We start from the raw sequence: 19,297 nt of genomic DNA, 5'->3' as shown, positions 1-19,297 counted from the left end.
CAGGAAGTCACCAGAAGCCCCTGCCACAGGCTCCCCCATGCTCTCTTCCAGTTCCAAGTGGCTGGAATGGAGACCACGCTCAGGACAGGGGCCACATACGGAAGAGGGAAGAGCCACATGCTAGAAGAAGCTGGGGACCTGGAATCACTGTGGAAGGAGAGATGTCTGGCCAGGGGCACTCACCCTGTACTTTTATGACAGCAACAAATAAATGTGTGTGTGTGCATGCGTGTGGGTGTGTGTGTATGTGCGTGTGAGTGTGTGAGTATGTGCGTGTGTGTAGCCACTGAGATAGCTGTTTCATTTTGCTTTACTTTAATAATACTCTCTACTCATATTTACTTTGCAGCCCACATTGCTTTCTTGAGATATATGATCTGATATCATAATTATGCATTCGTTCGATTGTTTGTCTAGTTGGTTATTTTCTGTTTGCCCTCAATAGAACAGGTGTCTAGGGCACAAGGACTGGTCTTTCTGTTCCTTACTGCACCACAGGGCATAAAACAGTACCTGGCACGTAGTAAGTGTTTATTAAACACAAGCCCTTTTTCTCTCATACTTGTGAGACCACAACAGTTGGAAGCCAAATCCTTGTGTGCTGACGCAAGGAATGATGCTATGGAGCACCCACAGGGAGGCCGGGGGTGGGGCAGGAGCATCTGTAGACCCTTAGGGAGCTCCATGGACCCCGTTTTCTTATCCTTAGCAAAAATGCCTTCAGAGACCCAGCAGCCGACCTGTGCCCGGTCCTAGTGATATGGGTGGTTCCTTCCATAGTATTTTATTGCTTACTTTTATTTCTCACACAGAGATTACTCTGTGGATTACTTCGTTTTTTAAAAAGTTCGAGTCAAATGTAATTTGTTCAATGTATTAAAATCCCAATTTCAAAAGTCCAGTGCTTCCTTGAGACTTGAAATTTGGCAGATAAACCTTGTTCTACCTGTAACAGGCAAATGTTGATAACGTCCTTGATGAGGCCTGTGAATAATTCTTGGTCCATCACCGACTTAGTTCATTTAATAGTTTTGAACATTTTGATTGCACTTCCAAAATGAATATGTTTAAATTGATGCTTTAGTACTTCAGCTTTCTACCTTGCCTTCTGTGTATAAACTAGTTTTTCAAAATCTAATAATTTAAACATATGACTGTGATGAACTTAGGGGAGGTCTCTTAAATGTTCCAAAACTGTACACACTAACTCGTTCAATTCCTCGATTTCACACTTTCAATTGGATTATCAGGGTGTCACTGACATAGGCCAAATTCTCCACTCCTCAAAATACCAAATTGGCATAGATTGCTTTATGCTAAAATATTCATACTATGAAATTCAATTTCTCGATCCTGTCTAGACTTTAGAAGAAACGCACACCTACCCAGGAGGCCGTCTCCACTCAGGGAGCCCAGGTGACTAATGGCCAGGGAATCCGGGCAGCCTGCCGTGGGCTTTTAGCTACCAGTTCTGAGGGGTTCACTGTTTCTGTGTGAGTCTTGCCCATGGCACTTTGGTGAGAAGAGGAGGTGCCAGGAGGGAGGCCACATCTCTGAGTTCCGTTTCCACACACCCCTGGGAGCCTGCCCTTCCCAGCCACGTTCTGCTCACACTGGGTCTGGCACGGTCAGAGTCGAGGCCTTTGAATGGCTTTGTGTTTTCAGGCCCATAGGACGCCAGGGACATAGAGCTGGTCTGCCATGGAGGAACCTCACAGGGCTTTTTCCACCTGGGGTCATGATTCTAACCCTTCTGACACCTGCACAGGGACCAGTGGTGGTGCAACTAGGGCCACAGCCTGCCACTTCTCCCTGATGGGACTGAATCCAAGGCTAGCATTTGCTTCAGGATTTTGCTCTCCTCTAAGAGGTGTGGATAACCTCACTTTGAAACTGGGGCCAATTCACCAATTCCCCTGTTCAGGGGGCAGGTGTCCAGTGGCCCCTGCGAGCAATTGCGTGCCACCCTTCCCCACCCCTGCCCCCGCTCCCACCTGAAGCTGCTTCCGTCTCATTCACAGTCCTGCCTCTTTGCAGCACTGGCTTGGACAGGAGCCTGATCCAGTGCCAGCGTGCCACTCCTTGGCAAGGCTCCTGGTCTGCTCATACCACTTTTCTCCAGCCAATGTCCTCTAGGGTTGGAACCAACTCCCTGCACGCTGGCCCAGGGAGGTCCCTGGTAATCGTCCTGCGTCCCTCTCCCTCCCCTGGGAATCACCTCAGACCGCAGTGGATGCTCCTAAATTTCTGTGGACTCACAGCAGCTTCTCGGCCAGTTATCTCCTTAAGGGCTGGATTCCACAAGCCCTTCTGTCCTGCTGCGGGCCTCAGGCAGTGTTCCCGCCAAGCTTTCCCTAAAGACACAAACAGGCAGGCCCTTTCCACACCGGCCTCGGGGAGCCTTCTGCTGGGCAGAGCATCCCTGCCAGGGGAAGCCAGGCTCGTTAAGTGGGAAGCCTGTGGGGCCTGAGGAAGGCAGCAGCCCTGAGGCTGTCTCCGCCGCCAGTTGGTGCCACCAAGCTGTCAGGAGGGAGTGGCCTTCCCCACTGTGGTTGGGAAATGGAGACAGAGGTTACAGTGGGCGGCTGCAACCCTATAAGAACCACGGAGTTCCTTCAGTGGCAAAGACCAGAGCCACAAAGGCTGAGCCAAGCTGCCGTGGCCATGGGACCTGCTCTCCTCGCCCTCTCCTTCCTGTGGACCACGGCCTTGACTGAGGACACCTGTCCAGGTGAGTCAGTCCCCCCCGGGGGTTAGGACCTTAGAGCGATCACACTCCGGGAAGCTGACAGCGGCCACCTGCTGACCACTCACGGCACGCCAGGCCCGGTACTACGCCCTTTGTGAAGGTTCCTGCCTTAGTTTCTCAACAGCTCGTTTTAAGCCTCGCACTTTAAAGAGGAGACAGAGGCTCAAAGAAACAGATGCAGCTAACACAGGGGTTAGGAACAGAGCCCTGGGGTCAAATGGGCCAGGTCCCAAATTCAGAGCATGCAACTGGGGAGTCTCCCTGGGGCTGAATCCTCCTCCATTGAGGGCCGTCCTGAGAGTCCCACCAGCTGTGTGAGGAGGCGGCGGGCGTACAGGGCGCCGGTGGGGGGTGGGCCTAGTCAGAGTCTGTGCCACGATCGTGTCACTGGAAGACCACCCCGCTGGACGTGGCCAGCAAAGTCAAGCCCCAGCTCTGCGGGGAATTTGGCCTGAGATGTGCCCGGCACTGGGGACAGGTGGTCCCCACTGTGTCCCTGATGTAGTCCAGTGAGGCTGATGTGACCCCAGGGCTCCAGACCTCCTTCCCTGAGCTCCTGGGGGCACTCAGGTGATTCCCAGTAGCTCCACCTGTAGCTCTGCCTTCTGGGGGAGGCTCTGGGCCCCCCTGCATCGTGGCCACGCTGGAGTACCTTGCTCTGAACTCAGAACCCAGGATGGCTTCCAAAAACCCTGGTGGGCCCCATGGCCTGAGCCTGCTCGTGGTGGACCAGGGGACCAGGGGACCAGGGCAATGATGGGTCCCGTGGAGAAAGGCCCCGAGTGGGGCTAGGAAGAAAATGCACACCACAGAGGCCCTTCGCTGGTTATGTTATGAGTGAGTTAACTTTTTTCCCCCCAAACATGTCTTATTTTCCAGATTATCCAACATTACCAAGTATTCTTTTTTAATGAGAAAAATGAAGCAAATAAAAAAGTGATCTACACTTGCTCTGACCAGTGAGCCAGGGGTGAGGACAGATTAAAAAAAAAATGCACCAAGCAGTGGCAGCTGCCGTGTCTCTGGTGAGAGCGCTGCTCCGTTCCCCAGTCTCTAAGAGCGCCCTTAGCAGGGCATATTGATTTCATAATCAACAACATGAAAAATATTTTTTCAAGGAAGTAGAAAACCCTCAGTTTGGCTCCAGCTGTGCCACACCTGGCTCTGTGTCCTTGGACCCCACACTGCCCCTCTCCAGAGGACCTAGAAGGCCCCTTCCAGCCCAGTAATTCCACAACCACATTCCCAAGGTCTGGAAGGGAAAATGCTTTGTGAGCCTCAATTCCCCAAGTTTCTTAGAAACATTGATTGTCATTGGTTACTGCAAGAGCTCACTGTTTATTAAGCTCTTTCTAAATGGCACGAATTACACTAAGAGACTAAAATGCACATTCTCTAATACAGCCCTGGCCACAGCCTTATTATCCCCACTTCGTAGCCCAGAGCACAAAGCTCAGAGGAGTTAAGTGACTTGCCCCAGGACACACAGCACTGAGGAGATGGGGCTCCCCTAGGTAGGGGTGGCCTCCAACGCCAGGACTCTGCCCCCATCACGTCTCCGCCTCACCAGTGCCCGAGGGGTGAGGACAGACCAAGGCCCCAGCAGAGCAGAAAACCTCACTTCCCAGCCACTGTTGGGCCAGGCACTGAGTGGGCACCTGTGTTTCTCTGCAGAGGTGAAGGTGGTGGGCCTGGAGGGCTCTGACAAGCTCACCATTCTCCGAGGCTGCCCGGGGCTGCCCGGGGCCCCAGGGCCAAAGGGAGAGGCAGGCGCCAATGGAAAGACAGGTAGGTGCGGGCCGGGTGGGGAGGCCAGGCATGGCGGGGGCACGGGCTCTTGCTCTTTTTGAAGCTAGATGCTGAGTTGGGCAACACCCCCACCATGGTTCACAGATTGAGAGCCTGGGTCTGGCCCCTGTTAGAGCCAGGGACAGAGCTGACTCCCAGGGCCCAGTGGGCATTCTGAAAAGGCCTTAGTGGGGTGCTCATCTTTTAATGACTTAATGAGTGCCCAGTGGGTGTTTTGGCAGAAAACTTGGTTTCAGTCCTGACCTACCATCTGCTGTGTGGCCCCCTGCAGGACTCTGATTCCCAGTCCCTGTTCTCACCTGGGCTGTGGGGCTAAACGTCTCCCAGGGACCAGCTTCAGAGGAGGAACCTGCAGCTAAGGGAAGTGAGGAAACGTTTTCAGGTGCTCATGCCTGGAAGGGGAAGAGCCAGGACTCCACCTATGTTCTCTGGGAAGGGCTCCCGGCCCCTGAGTGGACAGGAGAGCTTCGTGAGGCCTGGGTCCTCGGTCTAGAACCTTCTGGTGCAAGGCAGGCAAGCTCAGGTGGGGCCACGGTCACATCGCAGCACAAACAGGATCCCAGTCATGACAGGAAGAGTCACAGCCGCCAGCTCCAGGGTGGGTCCTTCGGGTCCTGGGCAGGGAGCTCTGTTTAAGGTGGTGTCTTTGGAATTTGCAGGAGAACGCGGCCCCCCTGGACCCCCTGGGAAGGCAGGACCACCTGCGCCCAAGGGTAAGGAGGAGATGAGAGTGAGGAGGGGCTGTGAGGCCCTTCCAGACTCAGCTGCAGAGGAGCATGGATGAGACCTCTGGGGCTGCCATACTGTCCTCACCAGAGCCCATGCCTGTCCAGGAAGGACTCCCGGGGCTCAGTCCCGGGCAGAGGTCTCAGTGTGGGGGAGGGGGTCTCAGTCTGGGGGAGGGGTCTCAGTGTGGGGGAGGGGTCTCAGTGTGGGGGAGGGATCTCAGCCTGGGGGAGGGGTCTCAGTCTGGGGGAGGTTCTCAGTGCCAGAGCATCCACCTGTGGGTGGGTCTGAGACCAAGCCTTCCCCGTCTAAGGTCAGCATCAGCTGGGGTGGGTGGTCACCTCTGCCAGCCTCTCTCATCCCATCTCACCTGTCATCTCACTAGGCAGGAGGCCCTGTGCTGCCGCCTCGTGTCTCCTGCCCCCTGCAGGTGTTGTCATTTGGGGGCACTGTTTCAAAACCTAGGTTGGCCAGAGTGGGCAGGGAATATTAATGACAAGCTCTGATCAGAGAGAATGTGTAAACATACATTAGATACCTTCCAATAGAAATCTATGCATCCCACGCAGATAGAAATACTATGTATTTATCTGTTATGTGTGTATAATATATAAAATAGAACGCATTTTCTGAGGCACGTGTTTACAGATTATTTAGAAAAACCAGAGTGACGTGCTGCAGGGAAAGCAGCCCCACATTCACCCCTCCGTTCACCCCTGAGCTGCTCTGAGCTGTCCTGGGTGCGCTGTGAGAGGAGTCTTTTCTCTCACTGACCTGGAGGCTCCGTCATACTTTGCCTCTAAATGTAAATAAATGCCTATCTGCCCAGACCCCACCTCACCCCACCCTTCGTGCCGCATCTACAAACACAGGCCACGCTGGAGCCTCTGGGGGCTCAGGGGAGCCCTGAAGCACCAAGTTCCCTCTAGCTTAGACAGGTGGCAGGAGGAAGGGGCCAATGAACGCAGGCACAGTGACTCTGCTGCCTCCAGGGACAAGAAGGGCCACAGTTACCCCAGATGACCATGGGCACTGGCAGCTTTTCTGGAGGGCAGTGGCCACCTGCATGCCAGGAAAGTGAGGCAAGTGCCACCATCTTCTGCTCTGTGCTGGGGACAAGTTATCTGACTTCCAACTCTTTGTGTGTTTGCCTGTCTGTCCGCATCTCCAGGAGACGCTTGGGAATCTGATCAATGTAACACAGGTGGGTGGCAGGCCCCAGGATCCTCCCGCTCCACCTGTCCTATGGAACCCAGCCCAACCCACCCCGACTTGCACCCACCAGGAGCCGGGCAGCATTGGGATGTTGTGCAATCCCAGCCCGAGGCCTCTGCCCTTTCTTCCCTCTCTGCACTGGCCAGATCCACAGAACAGGGGTGACTGGTTCCCTGGCAGATGCCCCTGGAAGGAGCAGGGCATGGCTTTCATGGTTGTGTGCCACAAAGAAAACTGGAATGTACCCGAAAGGCCGGGTTCCCGGGAGGTGAAGATGGGGGAAGCAATAGGAGGTGGGAGGGTCAGGCAGACTGAGTGTGGCCATCACAGCTGCATGACGCTGGGGGCCATGTCCCTGTCCAGGCCTGGGAGTCCTACTCTGTCCACACAGAAGCCTGTGGCCCTGCTCCTCCCTCCCGGGCCTCCCTCCCACTGCCCCTGCCCTGCCCAGGGGCTCCCGTCCTGCAGCCACTCCCTGGGTTCCCTTCCCAGGCCCACATACCTGCAAGGACCTGCTAGGCCGTGGGCCTTCCCTGAGCGGCTGGTACACCATCTACCTGCCTGACTGCCGGCCCCTGACTGTGCTCTGTGACATGGACACGGACGGAGGGGGCTGGACCGTGAGTGTGGGGCTGAGGGGCCCTGGGCAGAGGCAGTCAACCTGGGAGACCCGGAGTCCAGGCTGCACACCTGGCCGGAGAACACACTCTGGAATTCTCTATTCCCCTGGTCGGGGACAGAGATGATGGGGGAGGTGACCCGTGGGTAAAAGTCCAGGCCGTGGGAGAGGCTGGGAGGGGCCTGGTGCTCTCCTGCTGTGTGGCTTGGGGCTTGTTGCCTCCCCTCTCTGAGCCCCCATTTCCTCCTTCATCCCGTGGGGTCTGTGAGGAGACCAGGTGGGCGTGCTGGGGACCCCAGCCTGCGACGCTCTGCCAACTACAAATGCTGCTCCTCTGGAGGGCGGGTCCCCCGTGCTGTGGGACATCGGCCTGCCCCGCCTGGCTCCCGTCCCCTGGCTCCTCCACAGGTTTTCCAGCGGAGGGTGGACGGCTCCGTGGACTTCTACCGGGACTGGGCCGCGTACAAGCAGGGCTTTGGCAGTCGGCTGGGGGAGTTCTGGCTGGGGAACGACAACATCCACGCCCTGACCGCCCAGGGTAGGGCCGCTGCTGGGGCTTGGGGGTCAAGGGGTCCTGAATGGGGGTGCCCCTGCCCCTTAGGCCTGGACTGCCTGGAACATAAGCGCCTCTTAGTCCACAGGGGATCGGGCCCTGAGCACGCTCAGGGTAGCACTGGGACCTCCGAGGGCTGCGTCCCCTGCCGCAGGCTGTGGCGGCATCAGGACAGGAGAGGGTAGAGCTCTGGGCTGAAGGCCTGTTCAGGTCTTGGCCCCACTGGCATCTCAGACCCTGAGCATGCAGAGAAAGAGACCATCGGCCCAACCCCCAGCCCTAACTTCACTTCCCACTGTCTCCCCTTCCTAAAGCTGCTGTCTCAGGGGCAGGGGGAGGTTCCTCTCTGGGCCTCCTCTCATTCCTCCAGCCAGGCCACAGCCCTCAGCAGGAGTGAGGACAGCACCTTCATCCTCCCGCCACCAGCTCCAGCGTATCAGCTGGTCCCTGATCCTGGGGAAACTGGAAAATGGTCCCTTTCCTCCGCAGGAGCCCATTCCGAGCTCCTAAGCCACCTCCTCGTGTTTGCTGTGACCTTTCCACGTCAAGGAAGGACTGCAGTACTTTCCCACAGTGAGGATCGGTGACCTCACAGCCCATTCCAGGGAAATGCACGGTTCCTTGATGAAGTGAAGTGATATTTGTAGGAGGGGGGAAACTCCAGGTTCAGCGGGTGGACCTGAGGGAGTAGGTCCTCCCAATCCCTCCTACCACAGACGACTTTCTGCATGAACTTGAGGAAGCTTTCCGTGGATCACAAGTTCAGGCATCTGAAAACACTCCAATTCCCACCTCCGGTTCCTGGAGGCAGAAGGGCCCTTGGGCTGGGAGCTTCAAACCTTTCTCCCACAGGAACCAGCGAACTCCGTGTAGACCTGGTGGATTTTGAGGGCAATCGCCAGTTTGCTAAGTACAGATCATTCAAGGTGGCCAGTGAGGCGGAGAAGTACAAGCTGGTCCTGGGGACCTTTGTGGAGGGCAGCGCGGGTGAGTGTCTGTGCGGGCTGAGTGGCCTGGGCCTCTGAGGGGGGCTGGGGAAGGGGAGACAGCGTGCTCAGCATCTGGCTATGCCTCTGCTGTGTGACATTGGGGGTGACTTAACCTGTCCAACCCACAAACCCACAATCTGTTCATCCGTCAATTCACCCAGTTTATTGTACTTGTGAAAATTATGATCCACATGTCATAAAAAGTACAACACATAGTGGCTATGATTATTTGCTGCCATTATTGATGAAAAATGGGGAAGATGATAAGTCTATTTCTACAAAGACTGAATCCCTACACTCTGCCGGAAGTCACTCTTCCCCTCTGCTGCCCCACCCAGAGCCAGGCGGTCTCCAAGTGTAGCAATGCCTGTTAGCTGGCTGAGCAGACCAGGCGAGGAGATGCCAAAGCTGCCGTCCCAGCAGAGCGCATGCTCACTGGGTGGTGCCCCTTGGAGTTGTGCAGTGCACAACATGGGCTCCTGGCCATGGCAGCTCTGCACTGGACCTAGGATCCAGGCTCCCTGGCACTTCATGGAAAATGCCCTACTTTTCCCTCTGAGCAGGTGATTCTCTGACATACCACAACAACTACCCCTTCTCCACCAAAGACCGAGACAACGACCAAGATGCTAAAAACTGTGCTGTGCACTATCAGGGAGCCTGGTGGTATGCCACCTGTCACCTGTCAAACCTGAATGGTGGCTACCTCGGGGGGGCCCATGACAGCTTTGCAAATGGCATCAACTGGAATTCGGGGAAAGGGTACAACTACAGCTACAAGGTGTCGGAGATGAAGGTGCGGCCCACCTAGCCCGGCGCTGAGGTCAGAGGGTCTCTCCACGAACCCTGGCTGGAGGAGCGCATCCCTCAGCCCTCACCAAGAGGGCAACGTGGGGATCGTGGCCCCCATCCTCATGGAAAGAGGGAGCTCCCACCAGTCCCTTGTAGGCATGGCCCACAGAGCTTTGCGCCCAGTGCCAGCGTCCAGCCCCCTGCCTCCCGTCTGCAAGGTTAGGCGAAGCCCCAGTGTGCCTCCCTCACGGCAGCTGTCAGTGCTTGCTTGCCTCACAGGCGATCATGGAATGCCATGGCTATTTGCCCTGCCCTGACCACTGGCCATGCCACTGTGCTGCTCATCCGTCCTTGCTTCCCTGCGACTTGGCCCTGTGGGTGGATCAGATGCCCTAGGGCTGAGGGGGTTTCCCACTGGCTAAGACAAAGCAGGGCCACCCTGCCTGTTGGTGAATAAAGTTTTATCGGCACAGCCATTCCCATGGCTTCCATATTGTCTCTGGTTGGTTTCTATCATCTCTGGCAGTTTCCAAACGCCAGGCAGAATAGAGTAGTTGGGACAGAGGCCATATGACTGACAACTCCTAAATTGTGTGTTAATCAGTCCCTTACAGAGAGTGTTCGCTGACCCCTGCACTCACAGCCACCTGACCTCGGCTGCCTGGCCCCTGCTCTGCCCACTTGGTCCCCCTGCCGGGGCTTCCTGCCACCTGCCTCCTAGGGTCCCCTGTTGTACCAAAGGTGATTGCGTGCGCGTGAATCCCTCATCAAGAATGAAGCAAAGATTTGAAGGAGGCAAGTGGGTGAGACGGATCTGAGACCACGGGAGAGGGAAAGGTCCTCCTCCCTCAAGCATTTCCTCTTGGAAGTAGCCGGAAGGCTGAGCCCACAAAACCGTGGGTTGCATAAGGCCTGACACCACCTGTTTTTCTCCTAGTCAGCCAAGCAGGCCCTCTCCTGGGACCAGCTGCCCTAAGCCCAGACCCAGCAGAGGATGGAGGGTTCTCCCCAGCCTCAGTCTGTCTCTCCTGGAGAGGGTTCAGACCCCTGCAGGCTCCCGTCCCCACCTCTGGAACTCAGGGCCCTCTCTGGGCCCCTGGCTTTGCTTTTGCTTCTGTTAGTCTCTCCGAGGCTTCCTTCTGCCTTTTCTCTGCTCCACTCAACTCGCCAGGTGGAAATGCTGGCAGGCCCAGTGCGGCCGCTGTGCAGATGACTCTTCTCAACCTGTGACCTACAGGGACCCATAAGCCTCTAGCAGAGGCCTCGAGGGGCTGAGGCCCGCAGGGGAGGGTGTGCGGAGCATGGAGGAGCCTTGGCTCCTGCTCTCAGGTGCTCCTGGTGCAGGTGAGGGCTATGTGATCACGGAACAGGCCCCTCAGATGGGCACCGCACTATTCCTGAGCTCCTGCTGTCTGCAAGCACCCATAGACTGCATAAGGGGCACAGACAGCTGCAGGAGTTGGGGGGCCCACAAATTCCTGTTGTTAGGGGGCTTCACATGGGGTAGGTTTGCCCCATGCCTGGGAGGATGAATCGGATCTGACTCTGGTGGTCCTTCTGTCTACTCTTGGACTCCCCCCGCGGACAGCTCCTGGACTAGGCAGGGTTCCTCTGCCCAAGGGACATCCTGGCCTGAAGGAGTTAATGTGGAGGTGGCTGGTGGCACCTGGCAAACCCCGTGCCGTGGGACACTGGATGCCGGCTTCCCCGAGTTCTTCTGGCCGCAGCTCCGTGTGGGAGACAGCGGCCGCCAGCACATTGTCCCCGCTGAGGCAGCAGGTCTCGCAGCCCCACGGCTGTGACTCCGTTGCCTGGAGCCTTGTCCACCCGGCCCTAGTGTGGGTGCAGGGGTCCGTGGCTCACTGGGAGGGCTGAGTATAGACCTGGGAATGGCAAGGGCCAGGGGGTGCCCAGAAATTCCCAGCCCCAGCCTTCACCCTGGGGGTCCTGACGCCTGCCACTCCCTGCCACTCCACCACCTGGCCTCTGAGTTCAGCTGCGCCCCTGGGGGGTGCCGAGCCCACGTTACCTCCGTGGAGGGAGGCCGTGCCTGAGTAGCAGCAATGAGCGTTCTCGGGGGTGCCCTGGGTGCCTCCCGTACGGAGCCCCAAGCAGCCACGGTGAGCAAGGGGGACCCCACCCTGAGCACAGAGCCCGGCCCCGCGGGGGGACAGCCAACCCACCGCTGATCGCACAGCTGCTGTGCTGTGATAAAGGAAGGGGGACTCGGAGAGCACGGTGTGAGCCCCCAGACTCTGAGTCATCACAGATGCTCCCAGGGGAGGGGAGAGGACGCCGAGCCCCAGAGGAGGGAGAGGTATCAGGACGAAGGTGGGGTGGGAGGGAGGCGGGAGGGAAGCTGGCAGAAGGCAGCTTGTGCGCTTGGAGCCTCCTCCCTTAAGTGGGTCAGAATCCTCACTGCACAGGGCTCCTCCAGCACCAGAACTGGGCTCGGTGGTGCCCTCTCTCCATTCCCCACCCAAAGGCGCTGCCCTCTGACTCCAGAGCCGGGCGACCCCGTTCCCACTGCGGCCGACATGGTTTTTAGTTTCCTTGCCCAAAGCGTGTTTTATTTTCTAATATGCCTTGTATTTTTATGTATTTATTTGAGCACTACGAAAGACCCTGAGTGGGCAGGCCTGGGTGTTATTACGGTTGCCCCTCTTCTACAATTTACTCAGAACGTGTGATCCGAATCAGGCAGGACCGTATTCCTTGTCCAACCCGGTGTTCAGCTCTGAGGACTGGTGGAATGGGTTGTCTCTGCCATGGATTCCCACAGCTTGGCCTCTGAGTGTGGTTCTCATGGCGTGTGGTTTCTGGGATCGCTGACCGCATCCTGGTCTGGGGGCCACTGTCTGGGCCATCCCTGTGTCCTCCTGCTTGGCAGTTTGATGGGGGGCACATGCCTGGCATCTCGAGGGTCCCACTCGCCAGGTCACCTCGTCATCCTGACCAAGAAAAGGGCAGGAAGTAGAGAGGAGTGGGGCAGCGCTGTGCTGCTGCTGCGTGCTCCTTCCCCTGTGATCGCGTGCTGAGCCCACACCCACTCCTCTGTTCTTCGCCTCTCTCTGGCTCTGGGGCCCCAGACCCTCTGGGACCAGGGAGCTGTGCAGAGTGGGCACTGGGCTCCCTGCCCGGCCCCTCCCGAGCTCCTTCTGGAACCCAGTGCCAAGAGGGAGGATGTGGGTCTGTGGGCAGGTGGAGGACTGTGATGGGCAGGAGTCCTGGCTGCCCCTTGCCTGAAACGAAAGGCCCCCGAGAGCCATCAGAAAGCTTATGCTCTGGGTCCCGTAGGAGTTTCTTTTCTAAGAGCCTACAGGGGTGTACTTGACGTTGAATAAGCTACAAGGCTTTGAAGTGTACAACTTGAGTCGCTTGACAGAGGATGCACCCGTGAAACCAGCACCACAGTTGAGACAAGGAACAGATCTATCACCCCCAGACGCTTCCTCATTGCAATTCCAGCCCCATCCGGCCCCACTCGTTGTGTCCCCAGGCAATGTCTGCACTTGTCTCTGTCACTACAGCTTGTTTTCCTAAGATATTTTATGAGTGAAATCATATCCTATCCACTCTCCGCTGCCTGTCTTCCTCTCCTCGGCAGACCTATTTTAAGGGTCATGATGTTGTGCTGTGCACAGCGGTTCGTTTCCTTTCACTGCAGAGTCATACTCCGTGTGTGGATGGACCACAGCTGTGTATCCATTCAGCAGAGTCACACTCCGTGTGTGGATGGACCACAGCTGTGTATCCATTCCGGTGTTGATGGACATTTAGGTTTCTTCCAGCTGGGGCCACGACAAACCGGGCTGCTATGAACCTCTGTGCACAGGTCTTTGTGTAGATATATGGTTTCATTTCTCCTGGGTTAATATCCAGGCTTGGAAATTGTTGGATTGTCCGGTAGGTATATTAGTCCGTTCTCACACTGCTCATAAAGACATACCCAAGACAGGGTAATTTATAAAGGAAAGAGGTTTAGTGGACTCACAGTTCCACATGACTGGGGAGACCTCACAATCATGGCAGAAGGCAAAGGGGGAACAAAGTCACGTCTTGCCTGGCAGCAGGCAAGAGAGATCGTGTGCAGGGAAACTCCCCTTTATAAAACCATCAGATCTCGTGAGACTTGTTCATCGTCACCAGAACAGCACAAGAAAGACCCGCCCTCGTGATTCAGTTACCTCCCACCATGTCCTTCCCACATGGGAATTATGGGAGCTACAATTTGAGATTTGGGTGGGGATACAGCCAAACCATATCAGCAGGTATGTTTTTAGCTTTTTGTGAAATTGCAAAGCGGTTTTCCAAAAAGGCTGCCCTGCTTCATCCAGCAGTGCAAGAGAGGCTGGTCTTCCACATCCTTGTCCGCACTGGGTATTGTCAGTCTTTTCAGGTTGAGCCATTTTCACAGGGGTGTGGTGACGTCTCATCACGTTTTGTTTCCATTTTCCTTATGACTAATGATGTCGAGCATCTTTTCATAGGCTTATTTGCTATATATCCATAGCTCTTCTTCAGTGAAGCATCCTTTCACATCGTGTGCCTGTTTTCCTAATTCGAGGGTTAGTTTTGTTTTTACTGAGTTTGAAGAGTTCTCTCTGTGTTCTGAGTACTACTCCTTTATCAACTGTATGTGATGCATGAGAGCCTATTGCTGCTGTAAGATAATTACCACAAGCTTAGAGGCTTACAATCACACAAAATTATTATTCTACAGTTGTGGAAGTTAGAAGCCTAAAATCAAGTTGTCGATAGGGCTGGGTTCCTTCTGGAGGCTTCTGAGGAGAATCTGCTTCATTGACTTTCCCAGCTTTTAGAGACTGCTGCATGATAACTCATGGCCCCTCCCTTCATCTGCAAAGAGTGTGGCTCCAACCTTGGCTTCTGTCCTCATTGCCTCCTTTTCCTCCCTGACCCTAACTCTACTGTTCCCCATTTAGAAGGACCCTTGAGATTACATCAGGCCCACTCAGAGAAGCCAGGATCATCTCCCCGGGTCACGACCCTTCATCTCATCTGCATTTTGCCACGTATGGTCGATGGGCTTTGGGGCCATTCTTCAGCCTGCAACATACAATTTGCAAATATATTCTCTGAGTCTGTGGCTAGGAAGAGTCGGTGATGTTAAGCTGCCTATTCTCCTGAATTTGATCTGCAGATGCAATGCAGTCTAAATGAAAATCCCAGCAGCCCCGTTTTTGTACAAATCGAAGTTGATTCTTCAATTTGTACAAAAGTAGGGCTGCTAGGATTTTCATTTGAACTATGGCTTTCTTTTTATTCCCTTAACACAGCCTTTCAAATGGCAGAACTTTTTTTTTTTCTTGAGATAGGATATTGCTCTGTCACCCAGGCTGGAGTGCTGTGGCTCAATCTTGGTTCACTGTAACCTCCACCTCCCAGGTTCAAGTGATGCTCATGCCTCAGCTTCCCAAGTAGCTGGCATTACAGGTGTATGCCGCCACACTCAGTTAATTTTTTGTATTTTAAGTAGAAATGGGGTTTCACCATGTTGGCCAGTCTGGTCTCAAACTCTTGGCCTCAAGTGACCTGCCCACTTCGGCCTCCCAAAGTGCTGGGAGTATAGTCAGGAGCCACTGTGCCCAGCCCAAACAATAGAATATTTTAATTTTGATACAATCCATTAATCAATATTTTGCTTTTGGAGATTATGCTTTTAGTATCCTTTCCAAGAAATCATTGCCTAATTCCAATGTTTTCTTCTGGAAGTTTTGTCTTTTCTATTTCCCACTGAGGGCTATGATCTATTTCAAATTCATTTTTCTACATAGTGTGAGGTAGGGATCAATGTTCTTTTTGTTACATATTCAATTAGTCCACAACCACTTATTGAAAAGTCTAGATTTTCTCCACTACATTTCCTTTGTGCTTTTATCAAATATCAATTTCCACATCCATGTAGGTCTATTTCTAAAATCTCTATTCTGTTTCATTGTTCTATTTGTCTGCCTTTACATCCAAACAACCACTTTCTTGATAGTGTTGCTTTATAATAATTCTCAAAATTAGGTAGTATTGACCCCTCAAATTTATTTATTTATTTATTTAAGATGTTTTGGTATGCTACATCCTGTGTTTTTCCATATAAATTTTACAACCAACTTCAGTTTGCATTTAAGAAGCTGCTGGGATTTTTGTTTGGCCTGTGTTGCATCTGCAGATCAATATGGGGAGATTAGGCAGCTAAACATTATTGAATCTTCCTATCCATGACCTAGGTATAATCTCTCATTTACTTAGATCTTTAATTTTTTCCAACAATATCTTGTAGTTTTCTGAATAGGTCTTACACATATTTTGTTGGATTTATCCATAAGTATTTTATATTTTCAATGCCATGGTAAATGGTGTTTTAATTAATTTCTGATTATTCATTAGTGATTTGAAAAAAAAAATGGATTTTATATATTGAAGTTATATACTCCAACCTTACTAAACTCACTTTGTACTTCTAGTAGAGTTTTCACAGATTTGATCAGATTTTCTACAGAATCATGTCATGTGTTAAATACAAAAAGACGGTTTACTTCTTCCTTTCCTAACATGCATGACTTTTTTTTCTTGCCAGTGACACTGACCTCTAGTACCTTGCTGAGGACCTCAGCACCTTGCTGAGTAGAAATGGTGGGAGTGGACGCCTTCTCTTGCTCTTGGCTGTTCTAATTGCATTCATTCCATCTTGTACCATTCAACGTGATGTGAACTATGGGTTTTTTTGTGGATGCCCTTGAGCAAGCTTCCTTCCATGGTAGACAGTCCCCAGGGCATCCCCCAGGATCCTTACATCTCATTGCTCACAGCCTTGTCTGGTCCCCACCAGCCCCCACCCTCCTTGAGTGTAGAGAGAATCTGTGATTTGCTTCTAACCAACAGAGTACGGCAAAGAGGAAGCTGTGCATGTGATTATGTGCACGTGATTATTGCATAAGATGGTATCTCCCATCTTGCTGGTCTTGCTGGAGTCTCTCACTCCCTTGTTGGTTTTGAGGGAGGAAGTGACCATTTGGGGAACCCCATGGGACAGGAATTGTGGGTAGTCTTTAGGAATAAAGGGCATCTTCCAACCAAAAACCAGCAAGAAAATGGATCCCTCAATTCCTATTAATACAATGACAAGGGTTTGCAGTCTGCCCCTCAACTGAACGAGCTTAAAAACAGACCACTCCCCAGGTGAACCACAGATAAGATTATAGCCCTGTCTCATACCTCGATTGTTGCTTTTGAGATCTTAGCAGAGGACCCCACTAAACTGTGCATGGACTCCTGACCCACAAAAACTATGAGATAATAAACAGGTGTTCTTTTAAGCTGCTAATATGTGGTAATTCTTTACACAATGATAGAAAATGAATACTTCCTATTCTTTATTTTTGGAGAGCCTTTTTTCATCTAGAATGGATGAAAATGTTCAAATCTTTTTCTGTTTCTTTTGAGATTATCATATATCATTTTTAATTTGGTAAGATAGAGAATTACATTGATTTTCAAGTGGTAAACAAACATCCTATTCCTGGGCGAAACCTCACTTGCTCATGATACATTATTTTCATAGACGGGTTCAGTTTGCTAAAATTTTGCTTACAATTGTGGTATCTATGTTCATGAGGGCTATCAGTCTATAGTTACTTTTTTCTTGCAATGATTTCTATATACTTTTGCTATTGGAGAAATGCTGGCCTCATAGAATGAGTGATGAAGTAGTTGCAACCTTCTGATTTTCAGAAAGAATGTGGGAAGGATTGTTATTATCTCTTCCTTAAATATTTGGTAGATTTCATAAGTGATGCTGTCTGGGCCTGGAGATTTTTTTTGCTGGGCTGTCTATTCTGCAGACTGTCTATTTCTTCGTGGACTCTCTTGTCTGTTCCATTGGTCTATATGTCTACCTTCACATCAGTACCACATTATCCTGATAAACTTCTTTATAATAAAAATAAAGGCTTAACTACAATTTCAATTTATTTTATATGTATAGTTTTGTTTTGTTTTGTTTTGTTGTGAAATAGAGTTTCGCTCTTGTCACTTGGGCTGGAGTGCAATGGCGTGATCTTGGCTCACCACAACCTTCGCCTCCTGCGTTCTAGCGATTCTCCTGCCTCAACCTCCTGAGTAGCGGAGATTACAGGTGCCCACCACCACACCAGCTAATTATTGTATTTTTAGTAGAGACAGGGTTTCGTCACGTTGGCCAGGCTGGTCTCAAACTCCTGACTTCAGGTGATCTACCCGCCTCGACCTCCCAAAGTGCTGGGATTACAAGCATGAGCCACCACCCCAGTTGTTCGACTTATGTATTTCTTGAGTGACTTTGGTGGTTCAAAGAAATTGTCAATTTCATTTCTGCTGTTGAATATATTGGTGCTAAAGTGTTTTAATATCCCCTTATATTCCTAATAGTTGTAGAAGATGCAGTGAGGTCATCGATCTCTTCCTAATAGTGATATTTTGCATTCTCTCTCTTTTTTCTCTTTTCTTCAGTCTGACTAGAGGTTTATAAATTTTATTTACCTTCTCAAAGAATTGGCTTCAGGTTGTATTGATTTTCTGCCTTTTTTCATTATTATTCATTCTCTTCTTTCTACTTCAGATTTAATTTACTCTTGTTTTTCTAGTCTTGAGATGGAAGCAGAGGCTGTTAACCTGAGGCCTTTCTTCCTTTTTAGTGGGCATTTTACACTGTAATTTGCCTCCCAAGGAGTGCTTTAGGAACACCATGCAAACTGTATTTTACTGCCTTTTTGTTTTTATTCAATTCAAAATTCTTTCTAATTTCTCCTTTGGCCTCTTCTGTTTCCTATATCTTATTTAGAAGAATGTTATTTAGTATCCAAATATTTGGGAGGATTTTCTAGACACACTTCTTTTCTTGATTTCTAATTAATTCCATTGTTGTCAGAGAACACACTTTGCATGGCTGGAATCTGTAGAAAGTTGTGATTTCAGTGGCCGCGTTAGAATTTGTAGTAAATCTCTTTCCACTATCACAGTTTACCTTCTGGAAACATGAAGCCACTGCTGTCTGCTACAAGAGTCTCATGGCCGCGTTCTCCATTTCTCTCCTCCTGGCCTTTGTGAGAAGGTAGTCACGTTAGAGACCTCACAGACAGGATCCATGCCTGCCTGGTCCATCTCCTCTGCACAGCATCACCTGCCCTAGAACAGCTGGCAACCTGAGGGTGGAGACCTGGGCTCAGGCACAGAAGTAGCTTGTGTGGGAGGGAAACTTCTGGAAGGGGGATGTGATGGTTACTACTGAGTGTCAACTTGATTGGATTGAAAGATGCAAAGTACTGATCCTGAGTGTTTCTGAGAGGATGTTGCCAAAGGAGATGAACATTTGAGTCCGTGGGCTGGGGAAGGCAGACCCACGCTGAGTCTGGTGGGCACCATCTCATCGGCTGCCAGTAATAAAAAGCAGGCAGAAAAATATGAAAAAGTGAGATGGGCCTAGCTTCTCAGCCTACATCTTTCTTCCGTGCTGGATGTTTCCTGCCCTCGAACATCAGACTCCGAGTTCTTTAGTTTTGAGACTCAGATTGGCTTTCCTTGCTCCTCAGCTTGCAGACAGCCTATTGTGATCCTATAATTTAATACTTAATAGACTCCTCTTTATATATACCTATCCTATTAGTTCCATCCCTCTAAAATAATCCTGATTAACACAGGGGGGTAGAAAAGGCCCTGGGGTGGGACCTGAGGAGCTGGGGCTGGATGCCGGCTCAGCCATGGACTGGCCATGTGCCTTGTAGGACCTTCTGCCTTTCTCCGGGCCTCAGCCTCCTCGCCCATAACGAGTGACGTGACCTCTGGAAGCACCC

The 19,297-nt window shown here is 52.0% G+C and overlaps 1 protein-coding gene across 1 annotated transcript; it reads left to right on the top strand.

Annotated features, from left to right (window-relative positions):
- The first annotated feature begins 2,178 nt into the window (after positions 1-2,178).
- On the top strand, positions 2,179-9,943 carry LOC102132200 (ficolin-2). The gene is made up of 8 exons (XM_045374230.3): positions 2,179-2,731; positions 4,424-4,537; positions 5,218-5,271; positions 6,456-6,488; positions 6,992-7,119; positions 7,527-7,656; positions 8,524-8,658; positions 9,224-9,943. The coding sequence occupies exons 1-8, from the start codon at positions 2,560-2,562 to the stop codon at positions 9,469-9,471; spliced, it is 1,014 nt and encodes a 337-aa protein (XP_045230165.2). The 5' UTR covers positions 2,179-2,559; the 3' UTR covers positions 9,472-9,943.
- The last annotated feature ends 9,354 nt before the right edge of the window (positions 9,944-19,297 follow it).

This window comes from Macaca fascicularis, chromosome 15, assembly GCF_037993035.2.
Source record: "Macaca fascicularis isolate 582-1 chromosome 15, T2T-MFA8v1.1".
Classification (NCBI taxonomy): Eukaryota; Metazoa; Chordata; class Mammalia; order Primates; family Cercopithecidae; genus Macaca; species Macaca fascicularis.
This window is presented reverse-complemented; position numbering and strand designations above follow the sequence as displayed.